This window comes from Gadus macrocephalus, chromosome 22, assembly GCF_031168955.1.
Source record: "Gadus macrocephalus chromosome 22, ASM3116895v1".
In the NCBI taxonomy this organism is placed as follows: Eukaryota; Metazoa; Chordata; class Actinopteri; order Gadiformes; family Gadidae; genus Gadus; species Gadus macrocephalus.
Window position 1 is genome coordinate 5,881,176 of NC_082403.1, and position 20,801 is coordinate 5,901,976.

At 48.7% G+C, this 20,801-nt stretch overlaps 1 protein-coding gene across 1 annotated transcript; it reads left to right on the plus strand.

The window, feature by feature from the left end:
- The first annotated feature begins 464 nt into the window (after nucleotides 1-464).
- LOC132450947 (zinc finger protein 516-like) lies at nucleotides 465-19,227 on the plus strand. The gene is made up of 5 exons (XM_060043156.1): nucleotides 465-1,700; nucleotides 11,338-13,089; nucleotides 13,795-15,312; nucleotides 15,805-15,869; nucleotides 16,926-19,227. The coding sequence occupies exons 2-5, from the start codon at nucleotides 11,535-11,537 to the stop codon at nucleotides 16,974-16,976; spliced, it is 3,189 nt and encodes a 1,062-aa protein (XP_059899139.1). The 5' UTR covers nucleotides 465-1,700; nucleotides 11,338-11,534; the 3' UTR covers nucleotides 16,977-19,227.
- The last annotated feature ends 1,574 nt before the right edge of the window (nucleotides 19,228-20,801 follow it).

The following is a 20,801-nucleotide window of genomic DNA, read 5'->3' on the forward strand; positions in this document are numbered from 1 at the left end:
ATAAAGAAAACATGCAATGCATACAATACTAAACTTCTGCTCACTGGTTAATCTGGTTAATAGCAGCATTTCCTCCTGGACCGATTGGGAGGGGCTGGAATTTTCACATCATTAGCATCAAGCTTCGGGTTCTGCTCTGTATTCTCACACTAACATAAATAACTAATGAACGCCTAAAATTGATTTAGAGTTATCTATGAAACCCAAGACCGTTGTCTTTGTGTTAATAAATTGACTTAGTCAAGCTAAGGTATGATCAAGTCCACTTCCAACGTGCATCTGTGTTAACTGTGCGGTAGGCTTATGTGTCAGTATTAGAACCTCATAACAGTAGTAGGCGATACTTCAGGCTACCTCCCCTGGCACAGGCCACTTAATTACAATTATATGACTTCCTTAAAAAAGCACGGCCCAGCTGCTGCAAAGATAGTAACGGCTCTGTTATCGTGATTTCATATTTCCTTTTGGAAGACTCCAGTCCGCTGCCCAGGAAGGGCTTCGATAAATCATTGAGGGATTTTATTATTACAATATATTTTTACTGCGCATGCTCACTTCAGGTCAGAAATGTGCAGCGAGTGATCGGTGCACAGTAGCGCCCCCAAGGGGTAAACTGGGGCCAGGCAAAACAATCTCCCAAATACACTGCTCCCGTCACTCCAGCCAAAAGAAGAAAATAACTTCGTGCTTATGACTTCAGTTACAATTTAACCTTGTTTTGTGTTGTGCTACCAGAACATGTTCACTGTAGGTAAGGTCCTTTTAAACATCCTACGTCCGCCGTACCTTGAGTCGCCGGAGAAATGAGCTGAGTGAACAGATTAGTGTTGTCTTGTCTCTAGAGGTGGAGGGAGGGGTTGGCAGCATGAGGACGCTAGTGTTTGCTCTTTAAGTGAGCCCTCTGGTGATGGTTACCTGACCTTGCAACAACAAGAAGAACAAATTACATCAGCGAGAGAAACTGAAAAACACAATAACTTTATTTAAAACGATTATGATTTAGCTTTTTTTTTATAACAATTATTTGCAATTTGGGTACTTCTTTGAATCGTCATTCTTCACACTATCACTGATGAAAAAAATATTTTGCAATCATTAGTAGGTCTAACCCGTTTGGGATTCGTTTTGGCAAAAATAAACGTGAATTCCATAAAAGTAAAACAATAACAATAGAAAGCAAATCCAACTATATAGACTATTTGTATAGCTGGAAGCAGGTTTCGTCATCTACAAATCTCTTCCTCAGGATGTTACAACTTAATAATGTGCAAAACGTAGTAAAGCCAATGTATATTGTTATAACTCATATAGCATGGCCGTTGTTTTGAATGGGACATCCCGTGGTAGGCAATCAATTAATCTCAGGGGCAGCGTATCCTTAAATCGCTCTCGCGCGCCTACTAACCATCAGCAGTAGCCTGGTGACTGGATGTCGTCGCCGCGCGCGCGGATCATTTGTTCGAGCTCGTTATCTCTCGCGTCACTTGTTTCCATAACGGCAGCGGACGGCGTTCCCGTCTGGATGCAGTGATTGAAAACGCGTTTAAAACTTTTATCTCTCATGAAACCACCCGACGAGGACCGAACGCGAGGATAAAAGCTGTTATTGCGGTCAACTTTCCCCCTAGCTTGACTTCTTTTTGTGTTGTTGTTCATGGGATTCCTTTAACAGCTGTCGCCGACGCGAGGTAAGTAGTGACGTGAGCGCAAACGAACCGTTGTTGCAGGTGATTTAACAAGTACGAGTTGTCGTCCCGTCCAGCGGCCATCTCGACGCCGTTTATCGGCTTCTTGACCACAAAAACCGGGACGATGTATGTGTTTATGGCTGTGTTTAGGAGTGCTAAAGTGACCACGTCCAGTAACACACACACACACACACACACACACACACACACACACACACACACACACACACACACACACACACACACACACACACACACACACACACACACTAGAACAATGTCGCTTGACGCTCGTGGTGGAGGAACGCCAAGGCCACTACAACCACGCGCTACAGAGTTGGCTGGTATTGACACCGGTCGCCTGATACAATCAGCCCAATTTCCTCCAGTTTTCTCCCCGCTTATTGTGTGATTTAGCACAAAGACGGGGCTCTCCGTCCGCATTGTCAACGTGTGGTGGCAAACTAGTGGTAGTTAGCGGCGGGACACACAAGGCTGCCATTGTACAGGATCAGCAGTGGATTACCAGAATTCCTTTTCTCTCTCTCTCTCTCTCTCTCTCTCTCTCTCTCTCTCTCTCTCTCTCTCTCTCTCTCTCTCTCTCTCTCTCTCTCTCTCTCTCCGACGAGAACTGCCTCCCTCTCAGTATTTCTGTCTGGCTCTAACATCATGACTTTGGCTTTTCCCCGGGTTGAACGTTTGTTTGAAACATACATAAACAAAAACATCCCAAGTGCCAACACGCCTGCGTAGCAATACATTAAGGATGCCATGATGTGTTGTCATTTGATAAATGCGCCCAGGGGTGTTTCATTTCAATGTTTATTACGTTCAAGGCCTTGCCTATATCCTACTTAATTACTAGCTTATTATGACTGAAAACTGAAAAGAAACATAATTTTCTACAGCCATGGGGTGGACATGATTAGTTAAGAGAGTCCAATTGGGTTGATTACATTTCTTTATTGGGTAAAGAAGAATGAATCGAATTCAAACCATCACCCACCTTCACAAAACACACACGCGCACACACACACACACACACACACACACACACACACACACACACACACACACACACACACACACACACACACACACACTTAGATGGAGACATGCACCCTTGCACATCACTACAACTTGCCCCTATACATACACCCCCCCCCCCCCCAGCCAACATGTGGGGAGAGGTAATCCCAGCTATTAGGGTAATCTCCCTAGCAGGACGATCAATAGGCAGCGTGTGTGTGTGTGTGTGTTTTTGTGTACGTGCGCGATAGCCAGACCAGCATAGTTGTTGTAGGTTAGGTTGGGATCTGGCAAGGCCATATTTTAGCTGAAGAAAATTAAGTATTTATTCGTTGAAGATTAGGTCAGGAGGGAAAGAGGGGGCAGAGAGAGAGAGACACAGACAGAGAGAGAGAGAGAGATTAGGGGTCTGTGTAGTGCAGCGTTTTTCTTATTTGGATTCAATCTTCCCTGCGAATGTAGAGTTTAAGTGTGCATGTCTTATATTATAGTTATCGATGGTAAGAGAGGAACAGGAAAAACACAGATAGGTTTTGGCATACGAATGATTTTCACATCAATTGTTCACTACATAATTGTTTTAAAGACATAAAGACGAAGAAATATGGAAGCACACCTCAGGTTCTCAGTGCTAGAGATCAGATTCAATACTCGGGTGGGGTTTAACAAATACATACCTGGATCAGCTTTTCATATCATATTTATTCAAGATACTTTTTCCAACCCAAACCATTTTTAAAGTTGTTTTTTTTGAGCTGTCAGAACGATGACAATTCCAGCACATGCTAGACTACATCATCATATTATAAGCCTTTTAATTACAAATATTGTACACTACTCATTCATAGCTGGCTGACAAATACAGTAATACAGGGTTTTTATGGGCCAAAGTAAAGTAGATCAATATGTAACATTTTAAAATAAAAATAGTTGGTGTAGTGATAAATGGTATCAAATCATCCCTTTAATGTCATTCATTAAATGACCTAGGAGATGAGCAAAATATGCAAAGCAGTCTCAGAACAAAACTGTGTCAGCATGTGGTGATGATGTTATTAACACTCACAGGGCTCATGTGCATGCGATGCATAAGGCACAAAAGACCACTCCATTCCAGCAGGTTAGCATGCTGCTATGCTAGCTAGTCTTCTCATGTAACAGCTGTTGGCGTAATACCCTTAACAGTCCGATGTCAGTGCTATATGTTGGACCCAAGAAAGACAGCCCAGAGTGTAAATATAGTTCACTTGAAAACCAGAGACAATTATGTAAAATTACACTTTTATTGTCTTCCTTTTAGACAATGTTTGTCAATGACAAACAGAACAGTTTTCCTTTGTGCATGGTGTCTTTGATACAGCACATCCTGGCACAATAATGCAATTGTAATGTAACTCCATCCCTTCTACCGTTAGAAAAAAACATCTGTTCTAAATTCCTAAAAGAAAAGAAACGTTTACCCCTGGTGCAGGTGCATGACAAAAGAACTGGAAAAAAGGGCTCTGTGTTTACGTTGTGTCAGATAGTGACTCGAAAGATCACACACACACACACACACACACACACACACACACACACACACACACACACACACACACCCCAATGCATGTACACACACACACACACACACACACACACACACACACACACACACACACACACACACACACACACACACACATACACACCCCCCAATGCATGTACACAACCACAACTGGCCTATCCCTTTGAGTGTGTGTGTGAGTAAATACCGGACCACAAGAAAATGCATGGTGTTAGGAGGAGTTTGTGGTGGTGGAGGAGGAGAAGCTGGTAGTGGTAGTGGGGAGGAGGAGGTGTCCAGATGGAAGATGGGAGGAGGGATGAGTAAGGCGTCCACACCGCCAGACCCCTTCTGCTCGGGCCCCCTCCCGAGACCGCAAGGACACAACGAGATTGGACGGGCCTGGGAGAATCAGATTACAGCTACTCCCATTCTCATCCAATGGGGCGTCTGCGTAAAAGATGCAGCACCCATAGGAAACCTAATCCAGCGCCCTGCTGCCAGCTGTCATTCTTTTGCTGGCTGTGGGGCGCAATGGGCTAAGCTCGTATCACCTTACGCTTTCTCAGTGCCTTTACCTTAAACATGACAGGATATGGGAAATTGACGCCTAGTGTCTGCCACCACCGCCACCACAACCGCCCCCAACGAGCAGGAGCAGCATGTGGTCCTTTTCATTCAGGTTATTACGCAGTGTGTCGTGATGTAAGACATCCGATCTGAGCCCATTGATTTGAGAATATACGCACGATGGCGCACGGATTGCTTCCCCCTCTGAAAAACGTTGGCCATGATGCTTTACTTTGAGCAAGGGATAATGATTGGGGGGGGGGGGGGGGGGGGGGGGGAGGGGTGTTATGCAGGTGACTCTGTCGCCAGGGGGATCTGCGTTCTCTTTGGTTGTTTAAGTTCTAATGTGGGAATGGGTATTATCGAATTTTGTCCAAACCACACAGGGAGCGGCGACATCAGTGGTGACTACAGATGTAGGATGTGTGAAAAGGGATCTAAAGATGTGCTTTTTTTTTATGGCCCTGTATATAATCAGTCTTTATGTAAGAAATATATAATTACAGCACTGCGTTTATATAGAACTACATGCTGCATAGGAGGGCGAGGGATGGAGAGGGAGAGGGAGCTAGAGGGGAAGAGAGAGAGAGGGAGGGAGAGGGAGATAGAGGGGGAGAGAGGGAGGGAGAGCGAGAGAGATGCCTAGAGAGAAAGCATACGGAGGTATACAGCACAATGTGACAAGAGATGGAGAGGAAAAAAAGAGACGGAGGACCAGATTTGGAAGGAGAGAGAGAGAGAGAGAGAGAGAGAGAGAGAGAGAGAGGGAGAGAGAGAGAGGGAGAGAGAGCCTGACCTTACCATGATAATCTAAGCCCTGTTGAGAGAGCTTTTTTTAGAGAGCAAGTTAATGCCAGCAGATTACGCTTCAGTGCCTACCACACTGAAAAGAGCTCTCTCAAAGCAGCCACAATATAGTTAACCATTAAGGCCCAGCGCCGCACTGTGGCTGTTACCGTGTGAGCATTACGATGATGGCCTCATCAGGATGAGCCTCCCTCGACACTCTGTGATATAAGTCTGTCAAGAGTTTAGTGTCTTATCTTTGACGCAGTGATCTCTTGCTGTCGTTGTGCGCACAATCAGGTGTGTGCATGCGTATGTGTGTGTTTGTGTGCGCGTGCACGTGGGTTTGTGTGTGTGTGGTTGTGGTCCGGAGTAGCCCCATGCATGTTCAATTGAAAGTATCATTCAACATCGTTCTTCTTCAGACTGTACTGTTCACCCTGCATACATTGAGAGACACTGGTCCCTCTCTCTCTCTCTCTCTCTCTCTCTCTCTCTCTCTCTCTCTCTGTCCCTGTAGGCTCTCTTGGCCGCCGCTGCTGCGGTGGTGTCTATAATGCACATGTGTGGTAAAAGGCCACTCATTCAGTAGCTCGGCTCCTGCTATGAAGAATAATCCCTGTGTGTGTGTGTGTGTGTGTGTGTGTGTGTGTGTGTGTGTGTGTGTGTGTGTGTGTGTGTGTGTGTGTGTGTGTGTGTTTGTGTTGTGTAACCGGACGGAGAGTTGTGCAAAGAGGGTTGGGGGGAAGGGCACAGATATGCACAAGTTGGTGTGTGTGTGTGTGTGTGTGTGTGCGTCTGTGTGTGTGTGTGTGTGTGTGTGTGTGTGTGTGTGTGGGTGTGTGGGTGCGCGTGGCTGCTGAGCCCATGGCCGTCTAATCTCTTAGGCACATTAGGAGTGTTTGCCCCAAATACTGCGTCTATTTTACTGTTTCTCAAATTGCATGGAGTGCTGGGTTAGGATATGTTGATTGTTTTTATTTTTGTGTCACCCTGATAGCGGTTTTGATGTGATAGGGGGCCGACTAACGGCTTGTTGTCGTTACTCGCTTAACCTTGATGGCCACCCGATAATCAAATTCATGATTATAATCTGTGGATCTTCTTGGGTTTAATGCCCCAATAACCTTTAGGAGTCATGGTGAATCCCATTGAAATGGCAGCTCTTGTAATGGGCAGACAAATGTGTCACCGTCTACTTCACTCTTTGCATTTGTGGCATTTGTCAAATACTTTGAAACCGATTTATGGTAACAGACCATCCTTTCTACGACACAATCTCATTCTACTCCACTCTAACTGAGCGACGTTGGCCCGCCATCTTGTTTTAAGGATTCTGAAGATCTGTCCTTTCTCACTCAGTCGCTATCATTAGTCTCCACACAAGCAAACTGTCAGCACAACTACACCATACCAACCATTGATAGGGCTACAGAGTCTGTGAACGTCTATTGTCCCCTTCAAAGCTCCAGTCGGTAACATAATCTACTGGAATATCAAGATCTCCCACCAGGAACAGAAAACAAATATCAAGCTGCTGCTCAGGCCCTGACTGTTTAAGAGCCTGATGCTGTTTTGACGTTGAGCAGAATATACACTCAAACGGATAATTACATTGAATATTTGCTGAAACAGTGGCTGGCTATTATAGACAGACACTGGCATTTTTTATGTGGTACTCTCCATTTCACATAGATTATATTTCCGTATCCAATACAACCTCTGCAACAAGTCGTCTTAATAATACCCCAATGCGACGAGGAAGAAAAGGGAAATAGATGAAATAACGGAGGAATGAGCAAGCCTGGCTGGAGGGATACTGCTGGTGGTGTAGTGTCCATATTGTGGTGCTGGTACAAGACACAGGTTGACTGCAGGAATCAGTAGACAGGAGGAGAGAGGGTTACCGGCCGGGGTTTGAAACCCTGGCAGGAGGACAGGGGCGTGCTGTGGACAGTCTGGGGTTCGCTGGCATAGGAATGGTGCTTGTTGTTGGGGGGACAGTTGGATGACTTCAGCGCACACACACACACACACACACACACACACACACACACACACACACACACACGGAAACACATGCATGTGTGTGCACATTCGCACACATGCACAGACATATGTGGCAGGAAAGACATGGAAATAGCGACACACATACATGCACACAGGCGCTGGCATACATACACACGCACACACACACACACACACACGCAAGCACAAATACACACCCGACACACACATTCATGCACACACACAAACAAATGTATTTGGTAGAAAAAGACCGCACATGGGTAGAGCCACATGCAGGCACACACAGAACCACATGCATGCACACACAGATACACACACACAAACACACACAATATCATCTCTTTTGCTTATTTCTTGTGGTGCAGTGCAGGGGTTGTTTGGACAAAATCATGCCTCAGTTTTTATTACAAGCATGTGCTATGAACACACACACACACACACAAACATATATGTAAACACACACAGACACACAGTCATACACAGCCTTCACACACACACACACACACACACACACACACACACACACACACACACACACACACACACACACACACACACACACACACACACACACACACACGCGCAGGCAAGCAAGTCCTGTGACCATAGGGAGTTTGTGCTGAGCTGGTTGGGATGTCAAGTTGAATCAGGGCGACCACAGCTGACTGGACACGGCCATTCACCCGCCAAAGAAAGGAGGTCGGGGGAAAATAGAGTGGGTGGGTGTGGTGGGTGGAGTATGTGTGTGTGTGTGTGTGACGGGGGGGGAGAGAGACGACTCTAAAAGACACGACTAAGCCTGCATCCCCCCCCCCACCCCCTTCCCTCCCCCGGCCTCAGCAACACGTTGCTGCTGTAGGCTGTCCTCCCGGCAGACCCCCCCCCCCCCCCCCGTCCCCCCCGTCTCCCAAATGAAGGGCGTGATTCTGTGTCGTTGACCCCGTTCCGCAGGGGTTGAGGGGCATGCACAGGTGGGAGAGAGTCACACAGGGTCGGTGAATGAGAAGCAGACCAACATGAGTTGGTTATTGTAGTCTATTGTAAATTCTTGAAATCCCCTGTTTTATTCTTCTCCGCCTTTGTGACCATGTTATAATACCGTAATTTCCCTTCGGGGGAGAACAAAGCTCCATTTAATGATATTGTCATAGTTTTTATTACAATAATTGTGTGGCTGTGTGTTTTTCAAACGATATGGGCTGCACACAGTCCCTCTTGCTAGCTAAAGCGTGCGGCTCGCCCCTTCCAGGAAGCACCCGATGTTGTAGAGAGAGAGAGACAGCTTCACTCCCGTGCCCCAGTTACTCCCATCTGTTGCCCCTGGCGATCACTTCATCCCCATTGTGTCGACTCATTACGCGCGCCTTAACCACAACCCCTTAATTGCCACCTTCCAGTTTCGCTCAGTGCTCAGGGAAAGAAAATCCCCCAAGGACAGACATGTGGGGGCCACACTGCCCCCTCGTGCACGCGGTCACGTGCGCGTGGCCTGTGCGTGCAGCACGAGCGCTAATCTGATGGCGTCGGCACCACCAAACACCTGCCACCTCCGAGAGGAGAGGGGGGAAGAAAAGTAAAAAAAAAAAAAAAAAAACAGAACTCCTCCCCTTTCTGCGAGGGATGCACCTACTTTAATCTCCTTTGATGAATGTGCTGTTTGGAGCTCATGGGCGTGTGGCTGTGTGCGGCGAAACACACGCACAACATACAGCAAAATAAACATGCTTTTCTTTACAACATTAATAGGAAGGAAGGATGGGAACATTGAGGTTACTCCTTCCTCCTAAATCCTCCTATCCTTCACGGCTCCACTGAGAAGATTTCCCAGGTCATTGGATCTCATTGTTGGACCCTCAGCGAACAAGAGAGTTGTCCCCCTTTTGTCTCTCTGCCTCTTTTTTCATCGCCCAGACGTGTAATTATTCCAAGACAGTGACGAGCAGGGCCCGAACCCCTCCGCCATGACAATAAGTAGGCGGGGACCCCCTGGCGTGGGCTGGGGGGGGGCTAGACATGAAGCAATGTGACAGACCTGGTGTGGCACACACAATGGCCCCGGCCATCTCCCCATGGCAGGGCATGGAGGAGTACGCTCTGTCCCCCATGACATCGCTCTCTTCCCCGCACACAGCACTCGCTGCTCTGCTATCGCCATTGGTCTTGTCGAGGAGTCCCACGGCACCCACGCAGTTGTTTTTCCCACTCCTATGTGATGGGTGTTAGTAATACGCAGGGCGAAATGTACGCCTGCCATCAGCCAATGGTGGATAGATTTAATCATAGACAATAATCAACATATTAAAGAAATTGCTTGGCCAGTATTGCAGTATTGCAGTACTGTTCTTACTTGTTCTACCTCACCTGTTTTTACTATTTGTTAAATATTGTTCATCTACTTGTTCTTACTTGTTCTACTTCACCTGTTTTTACTATTTGTTAAATATTGTTTTTTATATTGAAGTTCAATAAATGTTTCTTAAAAAAAAAAAAAAAAAAAAAACGGCTCAAGAAAGTCTGTATCGGCGTATCGGCGTATCGGCTAAGGCTGATGAAAAAATATCGGTATCGGTATCGGCCCTAAAAAAACGGTATCGGTCGATCCCTAGACAAAACGTACCCTTGGGATATAGTCATATTTGTATCGGCAGTACTAGTGTTTAGGTGGTGATGAAACATGGGTGTGTTTGTATGAGGAATGCTTCCCTGGGTTTCGGGCCCTCTCATGATGACCGTGTGACCCTAAGTGCTTCACAAGCATTCCGTTCATCTTCATTCACCGTGAAGGAAATGGTCTCGATGTACTGGTGAGATGTGTTCACCTTTTGGACCTTGCACTCACAAAGTGACTCCAGCATAGAGACAACGGTATGTGTGTGATGTTAGTGTGTGTTTTGTGATGCCTGTTTGTGTGGGAGTATTGTGTGTGTGCACGTACACGTGCGTTTGTGTGTGTGCGCCTGTGTATCCTTGTGTGTGTGTGGGTCTGTTCCTATGTGTGTGTGTATGTTCGTATTTGTGTGTGTGTGTGAATTGGAAGTTTGTTGATGGATTATTGATCGCAAATTAGAGTACAAGTCCTGAGGGGCCATCGTGGTTGGTCAGGAATGAATACATCTCTTCATGCCTCACCTCACACACCCAATTTAGGCACAGGAAACCAAGGGCACACACACACACACACACACACTGTGGAGACACACTCAGCCACGCTCTAATGCATACAGACAGTGTTGCGTATAGAAGCTCAGACAATGGCCGCCCCTGAGCCTGTCTAATGCAAATGGGCCCTCTATGGGATGTCTTCCACTCTCAAAGGGCTTCCCTTTCTCTGCCATCTTAGGCAACTTCACATCTCGTATGCGAGCCAGGAGAAATATGTATTGTGATTCGTACTCGGGGGGTGGGGGGGGGGGGGGAGGCTGTGCTGTTTGGAAACATGCTAGAGGCCGGGATACTCAGTGGGGAACAATGGTGGAAAAGATGTTAAAGATGCAACATATTCAATTGTTGCACATTGGATAAATGCGTAACATTGGGATTTGGTTTAAACTGAACTAAACTGAGATTATAGTTGAAGACATCAGCATTTGGTCAAATATCTTTCTCCAATTGGAAGTAATTCACTTAATAAAATTAATATTTTATTATTTTAATTGTCTTTTTCTTTCCTTGTAGGTTTTCATTTCCAAAGAGTTTGCAACAAAAATATCAAAACAAGATAAAAAAAACAGGATGGATTCGGAAGAATTACCTTTCAACCTCCGCTTTTATTCTTGACCAACAGAATTTAAAAGCAACACACAAAGACACACACTTGAATACACACCTAGGGTCACGAAAAAAAAAAAAACGACCCAGGATTTCTCTGCTGGCCTCCAACCCGCAGCGCCATGGACCCCGAGCAGAAGGACAGCAGCTCACCAAAGGACAGCGAGTCCCCGAACGACATCGATGCTTGTAAACGAGCATCGCCCAAAGATTCGCCGGTCGACGCCGATAGCGAGCCGGCGGCGGCGGACGTTGCCGTGGCGGCGGACGTTGCTGTGGCGGCGGAGGACGAGGAGCCGTCCGCCCACGTGTGCGGCGTCTGCGGCCGCAGCTTCCCCCTCCTCAGCTCGCTCTCGCAACACATGAGGAGACACACCCGCGAGAAGCCCTACGAGTGCCCGTACTGCGAGCACCGGACGGCCCAGAAGGGCAGCCTGAAGGCCCACGTCAGGAGCCACAAGCTGGGCCTGCTCGGCCGCAGCCCGGGGCCCGAGGGCGCCACCACGGAGGGGGCCCCCGGGGGCGGCGAGGACGCCAGCGCCAGCGCCGGCGAGGTCGCCGACAGCTCCTCGGAGAAGGAGCACGGCGGCGTCGAGGGCGGGGCCACGAAGAAGAAGAAGGTTCCCAAGAGGAAGGCGGGGCGGGGCGACGACGCGGACGCAGCCGGGGAGGAGGAGTCGTCGGGCAGCAGCGGCGGCGGCGGCGGCGCCAACGCGCCCGAGGAGGCGGCGGAGGAGGAGGGCGCCGGGGTCGGGCCCTACCCGTGCAGCGTGTGCAGCCAGGTGTTCCCCCAGGCGGCGCTGCTCAAGGCCCACGCCAAGAAGCACAAGGGCGCCCAGGACCACGGCTGCCGGATCTGCGGCCGGCGGTTCCGCCAGGCCTGGTTCCTCCAGAGCCACATGCGCATCCACCGCGCGACCAAGGCCCCGCTGAAGGGCGGCGGCGACCGGGGCACGCAGCCGGCCACCGTCAACGGGGCGCACCGGGACCCCGCCGCGCTGGCCAACGAGGAGTGCCTCTACGAGCTCTGCGCCGGCTGCGGCAACTTCTTCTACGACCGCCAGAGCCTGCAGGCCCACGAGAAGCTCCACAAGCCGGGCCACGGCCGCGGCCAGGCCCAGACCCCCCCCCAGCAGCAGCAGCAGCTGGACACACCCGTGGACCCGGAGGCGGTCGCGTCCAAGGAGGACTTCCTGAAGAGCCTGAACCTCCGCTGCGTCCGGTCCGAGGAGCCGGCGGCGGAGGACAAGGAGCCGGCGGGGAGGATTATGGAGCTGGACCCCATATGCAGCTACCAGGCCTGGCAGATAGCCACCAAGGGCCGGCTGGCGGAGGTGACGGAGAGAGGCCTGGGCTGGGAGGAGCGGCTGGCGGACGCGGAGGTGGCGTACAACCGGGAGAAGGGCGAGTACGTGGCGCTGAAGGTGGACAAGAAGAGGAAGCAGGGCGACGTGCCCGCCGCAACCTTGAAGAAGAAGAAGGCCGGAGGGAGCCAGGAGCACCCGGCCATCAACGCCTTGAGCGGGAGTAACGGGGGTCACCACGGACAGACGGACCACACCCTGTTCAACGGCCTGGGCCACGCCTTTTATGTGGCGCTGCAGAAGAAGAAGCTGAAGGAAGAGGCCCAGGTTTCGGCCAAACAGAACAACAGCATCAGGAATCAAGGTCAGAAAGGTAAGATGTGTAAATCGCTTCCACTCTAATTCTTAATCCAATCTGTCTGTAGGGGATTATTGTTATGCAATGTTTTGTGATTAGACTAGACTATATTGGAACCAGGTTTGGATTTGTAGGTCAAGCTTGGGTTCATTGGTTTTGGCGCAACCGTGCTTCTCCTGAAACTGGGACTTTTAGTGTTCTTGGAAGGGTTGAGTAAGGGTGGTTCTATTGCTTCTGGGAACACATTGATGTTTTAGTTCTAAATGTTCTTAAAGGACAGAAATACATTTTATTACACCTGTTATCAGGGATGCACATGCTGTGCTTCGAGGAAGGGGGACCGATGGCGGCAGTAGGTCTGCAGTGACTGAGCAGTCAGGCCTTTTACTGAATGTATGCCATAACCTGCTCTTATCGGCCCAAAGCCAAAACCACGCATTTGGCAACAGATCAAAACCTCTGTAAACATTGCTTTCATTTTGTATTCATTCTATTAATTAATATATTAATGAATTAATCACATTTTTTTATTATTATTATTATGTGTAATTATTTTTAATCGCATCCTTTGTAAAGCAGGATAAATGGTTTTGTTTCTGTAAAAATGTGGAGCATTGTGTGTAACAGACCAAACACGATGCAGGTTAGAGGGGTCTGTGCACTAGGTCTATGCTAGTGATCAACCTCATTGTTTCTTTGCGGTTCTTGTCCCACCTCCAGATAAGAAGCCTTTGTTCTGCGAGCACTGTGACTTCCACGCGGTGGACGCCAGCAGCCTCAGGTCTCACGTGTGTAAGCCGCGCCCGGACCAGCACAGCGCCCCCAAGGGCCTGGAGGACCACCTCCGGCAGAGCGGCTCCAAAGACTCTAAATACATGGACTACCTCAGGAACCGCAGTGCCCTGCTCAGCCAGCCCTACTGGAGCCCCTTCGCCAGCCTGCCCGGCCAGGACTGGACCGAGCTGGCCGTCAAAAAGGAGAAGAGCGAGGCGTCCGAGGGGGCGGCGGGGGAGGGGGGCACCGCCATCAAACCCGTCCCCATCGACGGCGCCAATCTAATCAACCTGTCCTCGCTTCCCGTCCCGGACCCCCCCGCCGCCGCCGCCGCCCCCGCCGCCGCCGCCGACCCCGCGGGGGAGACCGGGGGTCTGGTACGCCACCAGTGCCCGTACTGCGCCCACACCACCAACTACCCGGAGGTGCTGTGGATCCACCAGCGCGTGGCCCACAGGGTGGACGGGGCCAGCTCCGTGGCCCCCCGCTGGGCCCCCTGCCTGGGCGGGTTCAAGGGCTCCAAGGCGGGCGCCGGCGGCCAGTGGAGACGCACCGGCCCCCCGCCTTTCCTGGAGGGCAAGGACTGCCCGGCGCTGCCCGCCCCCAGGACCCAGCGCACGCAGGCCCCGGAGGCCGCCGCCCCCGCCCCCGCCACGGCCAGCACCGCCACCACCGGGAGAGCTACCGGCAGAACTGCTACGAGTGCCCCCGGTGGCACCGCCAGTAGCACCACTGCCACTAGCTCCGGTGCCCCCGGCTCTGGCAGGCGGTCGACGGGCAAAACTCAGCCGGGCAACCCCACGGCGGTCAAACAGAGAACGGCCCCGGCCCCGTCGAAGGACTCCAGGTCCTCGGACGGATCGCCTTCCTCCGGCAGGAAGATGGCGCTCCTGCCCCCGAAGAAGAAGACGTCCAGCAGCGAGCGGAGCCAGAAGGGGGAGGAGCCAGGGCGGAGCAAGTCCACCGCCGCCGCCACCGCCGCCACCGCCGCCACCGCACAAGCCGGCTCCTCGTCCGGCAGTAGCGCCTACCCCGCTCACGGCGGCCCGGCCTTCCGGTCCACCGGCAGCCCCAAACACAGGGGCCACCGGGTCTCCGTGGAGGGCCGGCTGCTCCCCCAGGAGGGCCTGGGCTTCATGCTGGCCAGGAACCACGTCCACAGCCCCTCGCCCCATCGCAGCGGCGGAGGACACGCCCCCACGCGCGACGCCATGAACGCCGCCGCGGCCGCCTCAGCGGCGGCCGCTAAAGGTCGCGACCTCTGGTCGGCCATGAACATGTGGGGGTCCCAGCGGGACCGAGCGTACGCAGAGCCCCCGCTGTACGCTCAGGGGAAGAGCGAGGCGCAGCCGGAGACGCCCATGGACATCGACGTGTTGAGCCTGCTGAAGAGCTACAGCCCCCACGACCTGGCGGCGCTGTACCAGCACTGGGGCTTCGTGGACCCCCGGATCGACCCCCAAGGTGAGAGGAGAGGGTTCACTGACCGGGGGCTGCTTCAGAGACAGGGGGACTGAGCTGAGCTGTGTCTAACAGCCACCGCCGCCATTTTGGGAGCATGGGAGCATTTGCATGTTAGTAATTTTGTAGGTAGAAGTAGATCTTTGGGTTTAGTACTAAATCATGAGCTGATTTGTCATTATGGAAAGACACTTTTGTGTTTAAATCTGCCACACTGTTTGTAATGATAGAAGATGCAAAACCAAGTTTTCATCAGCCTTAATTACAGCAAACTTTCCTTGATTACACAATTACACAAGCACTATTGACTGTGTTTGAGTTTGTATGTATTGATATAGTGGTCTGAATATAGACTGTAGCAACCTTTTAATGTTGTCACGTGGCCCCAAAGGTCCAAGTATGATTATAATGTACCGTTCATAATTTGTGTCGGTTTTTTGAGGAAATAGGAAAGAAATTATCTGGAATAATAATGATGGTTTCTCTGTTCCACAGCAATGTTACAGCTAAATGGACATTTTGTGAATGAAGTCCACTCTGCCTCTGAAGCTTCCAGACAAGTATGTATACTTTTGTTGTGATTACTGCTTTAGAAGTGATATGTTGCATCTGGAATTTCCAACAAAAAACTGTTTTTCCCCGAATCTCGTCCTATTAATCCCCTTTTCAAAATTAATTACATCAAAATTGCTTTCACTCCTTCGTGATTATGTAAATCCACAATCGGGTGTGTTTGCTAGTGTGTATATGTTTCTGTGTGTGCGTGTGTGTGTGTTTATGTGTGTGTTTATGTGTGTGTGTGTGTGTGTGTGTGTGTTTATATAAGTGTGTGTGTGTGTGTGTGTGTGTGTGTGTGTGTGTGTGTGTGTGTGTGTGTGTGTGTGTGTGTGTGTCCTCCCATGTACTCGCATGTGCGTGTGTCAGCCTCCGCACCCTGGCTGTCTTTCTTTTCTCGCTCTGAGAGTGTCTGACAGGGTTGAGGCGAAGAAGTCAAAGACATAAAAAAAAACACACCTCACCAACATGGCCGACTCCTGCCCCCTCGGGGTAAGATTCATCCGACGTCTCCATATGGCCTGTCACCGGCCTGTCAGTCAGGCCTTCCCCCAGAGCTACCTGCAGCCCCGCTCAGCCCCGCTCAGCCCCCCTCTGCAACCTTTCACTCACAGCCCTTCAGGAATGGCAGGAAAACGTTTTCCCAAATACGATCGGGCGACCCCTTTTTCTTATCGGCAACACGACGCCCACGGCGTGTTGGCAACACGCGACGCACCGTTTCACAGGACGACCTGCCAACCGTTCAGACCCAGAGTGGAGGAGGTGGCGTGTGAGTAAGGGGTCCGCAGTCCGCCTCTACGCATCCCCCCGCTGAGCCAGAGCGTTCTGACCCCTCAGCCGCTCCTTAACAACCTGTATCTGCGTCTTTGTATCTGCAAAGAGGGACAAAGAGAGTCTGCTACACAGCTGGGTAGTAAATAAACACAGTCGATACACAAGGTGCGCTATTCAAAAGGAGACACAGCGAGCCTTCCCGTTGTGGTGGAGGAGCGGCGTGGTGTAGTTCTTCCCTTTTGCATTCTGACCGGTGCTGCTGTGTCTCTTCCTGTCTGTTCCAGGTGAACAGCCACACCACTTCCTCCTCGGGGTCCCTCCAGAAAGGAACGTGAAGACACCCCCCCCCCCCCCCCCCCCCCGGCCCCCCAAAGAAACGACACAAGCAACGACTACCAAACAAGAGGGCCTGCTGCTCGCCCAAGGATATGACAACAGCCACTACCTCTCATGGACTCGGGGGGGAGGGAGGGGGGACTCAATCGATGCAAAACAAACTGACGTCTCCTCTTCACTGTTTACGAACAGCCAGCTGATTGACTCGAACCTGGAGGGAGATTTGTACGACGCTTTTTTGACATGTTTTCCGTCGCGCTTGGTAAGTTTTGGAGGCCAAATGGCAGTTGGTTCATTACAGAGCCCGTTGTTTGGTCTTCCCTTTCAGGGAGAAGGAGTTGTAGTTGTTGTAAAGAAGGCCCTTGTGGATTCTATGTGGAGTGGGTTGGCAAAAAGAACTACAATGATGGACTCCCTTTGCAGAAGACTCCCCAGGTGGCTGCGATTAGCCTTGATTGGAAGGCGTGGATATCCTCCCAAACGGTGTGCGCTTGTTGACGAGACAAATGACCAAACAAAGGTTGGAAGTTTTTGTTAATAATCCATTTTAAACATTAGTGTAAAACGATAGGGTTTGAAAAGATGTACCTGTGAGTTCTAGGCTGCTCTGCGACAATTCTTTGATTGTATATATCAAAACACTTTTCATTCTGAGAGTTATTTGGATGTTTTCGGTTAAATGTGAAATTTTTGTTTGCTTTAGGGTCAGTAAAGGATTGTCGAATGGGTCCAAATCTGTAAAATACAAAGTACAATCAAAACCTTTTTTACTTTATTTATAATTACTAAGACATTGACCTCAGATTAGACATTTGTAGTCTTCAGATCTTATTTGTAGACCAGGAGATTTAGAAATTCAAGATTAATTTAGTTAAATGTGTTTGAATGTTTCCATGTCAGTTGGCTGCACAGCTGGGCAGTTAGGTTAGTGTTGATACAAACCTTTATTGACAAAGCGTCAACACAAACTACCAATGTTAAGTGGTTAGTCACTGATCCAAGGGCTAACTATGCCAACTGAAACCAAAACATGCGTCCTTTGAATGTGTTGCATTCAGACGTCCTAAAGCACTGAATCTGCTCTCTGATTGGTCCAGAGTTGCATAGTTTCAGCACTATGCATTGTGAGGCCAGTCATGGGAAAGGCTTGGCTTCTATCCTTCTGAAATATTTATCAAAAAATGTTTTTACCACATGGAACTTTTATCAGCAATGACACAACGTTGTGTTCTCCATATTAACAAGACTATTGGGTATTTTATTTTATCAAAACGCTTTGCATATCCCTTATAGACGATTTTGCCAGTACGTAACAAAGCCATATGAAGGGATGTTTCATTTTCAAGTATTTTCGAAGGTCGTCCACACAGGATTAGTGTCAGGGTAGTCAAGAGGTTTTAGTGCCTTGCCTAAGGGCACCTATGCAGTGTTTTGGCGTGACTGATGTCATGGCACAATCTGCTGTACATCTTACTCATGGACCTACTGTATCCTGTCAGACCTTCCTGGAGTCTAGCAGTTACCTTACCTTGGTTATGACTGTGCCCTTGAGCCAGTAATCAAACGATGGGTAAGTGGAACATAGTTTAGTGAAATAGCTAAATACCGACTTCAAATTCATAGCTGATTTGCTCATGGGCTTCAGACATACACCTCTCTGCTAGAGTTCATGACGGCTAATAAAACATTAAACTACAGCCATAACTGATTCCAAATCGTACCAATGCTGTTACATGTGTCAGATGTATGTTATGGTAGAACATAAAGGTCACGTGGCAAGACTTTGTTTGTTTAAACCGCGGGTTACATCATTTTGATTCCCTTTTTTAAATTGTAAATAAATGGTGGCAACCGAAGCATTTGCACTATTTTAACATTGGTTCTGCGATGTAGCAATGTGATCCTATCATCACTTGACGACGACGCTAGAAAGGTTCCCAAATATTAAGCAATATCCACTGATGTGGCATTTATTAATAGGAATATATCTGCAGGTAAAATCGAATTTGTTGACTTTGTAAACCACTAGTTTTTGACTTGTTGATTTTCTTTTAGATTTCAGTTATATTTGTTTTATATGTATTTTGTTTGCAGATGTGCTTATTTGTGATTTAGTTTGACTTAAACATTGTTTTATTTACTTTATGACTTCTGGTGTACCAGTCGTGTTAATGAAATGAAATAAGCCATGAACTGAAGCTTGGATTTTTTTGGAAAAATGCATTATTTATTAATAAAGTATTGGCTTAAGACTGTGTAATTAAAATATTTTGATAAATATGACAAAGGTTTTAACTCATTAACTACTCAGGAAGTTACTCGAATATGTATTTCTGTTTAAAGAATACAAGTAACCAACGTAAGGACAAAGGAGAACAGAGTAAAAAATTGTCAGTTAGATAAATGCAAATTTCATGTAACTTCCACCAGATGGCGAAGCAGCTTCCCTATTGAGAAGAAAATATCAGGCTTGTTCAAATGTCTATCTACACTACAGTACTCTTTCATAGCTTCACTAGTTATCAGAATTCAAAATAGACCAAATAAAATTATATTTAGTACATCACTTAATTATGAATCAATGGATTAACTAATCAAACAATTAAAAAGCAGTGTTTTAACATTAGTGTAATTCCCCGCAACTACCAATAGATGGTGCACCAAAGCAACAAATGGAAGGTGTTGCTCTGCCTGTCTGCCTACTCTCGGATTGTTGCGCCAATGTTGACTTGACCGGGAGGTAATTAGTCTATTTCATCACATGACGTATACTTCTGTTCTGAAACACGTGGTTGAACTTAACCGTAATAATTCAAGGCTTAGATGTTCGCCACAACGGTAGTTATATCCACTTGAATTAAAATAATGAATTTGTTTTTAAATTACCAGCTACAGAGATAGAGAGATGTATGCATTTCGGATGCATCCACGGACATTCATGTCCAAAAGAAAAGCCTGTTCCCTACAACCGCGGGTGTGGTTGTCTGGACGTATCCATCAGACTTGGGGATGTTGGTGGTGGTGGTGGTGGGGGGGGGGGGGGGGGGGGGTCTTGCCTGGTATTCTGTCTGGAATGACAGCATCAGTTATCAGGCTGTAGAACATCCGAGATCAGCTAGTGGCCATGGCACTCGGTCTGCCCACCGGCCACTGGCTGTAGATACTCTACTGTCACCAGGCTGGTAGCCCTTAGAAAGCACAGGCATATGCTGCCTGACAGGGAGAAGGCTAGCTGGTGTGTTGCTCACACACGCACGTACGTAAACAGACCTGACTGACTGGTGGATGATCGGAGGGACAGACGTCAAGGGGAAGTGTGTGTGTGTGTGTGTGTGTGTGTGTGTGTGTGTGTGTGTGTGTGTGTGTGTGTGTGTGTGTGTGTGTGTGTGTGTGTGTGTGTGTGTGTGTGTGTGTGTGTGTGTGTGTGTGTGTGTGTGTGTGTGTGTGTGTGTGTGTGTGTGTGTGTGTGTGTGTGTCATCTTACAGCTGCCTTATCTCTTGGACATGGATACCAAAGTAAACACACATGTCTTACACACATCTTAATTTCAGTGAATTCAACAACACATCTCCGATCAACTTTTCCATGAACATGTTCTTGCCTCCTTTATTTTTATTAATTGAATCCATAATTGTTATTATATTTATAAAAAATATGTGTGTAAAAACTGAAGGGTGCATAAAGCACAAATCTAAATCCTAATACGCCATTGTTTTATCATCACGCTGACAAAAGGGCCATTTATTTTCAGTGTTTACCAGTTGGCTTACTAGGCCTAGCTAGCGCGCCGCAGTGGCTTCTACCTGCTAACGCCCCAGCTAGG

What these genes read in the sequence shown, in the direction of transcription:
- LOC132450947 (XM_060043156.1), top strand. Translation starts at nt 11,535, where the DNA reads ATGGACCCCGAGCAGAAGGACAGCAGCTCACCAAAGGACAGCGAGTCC. An exon ending in CAGGAATCAAGGTCAGAAAG is followed by an intron (nt 13,090 to 13,794) that starts GTAAGATGTGTA and finishes TCCCACCTCCAG; the next exon opens with ATAAGAAGCCTTTGTTCTGC. An exon ending in CCTCTGAAGCTTCCAGACAA is followed by an intron (nt 15,870 to 16,925) that starts GTATGTATACTT and finishes TGTCTGTTCCAG; the next exon opens with GTGAACAGCCACACCACTTC.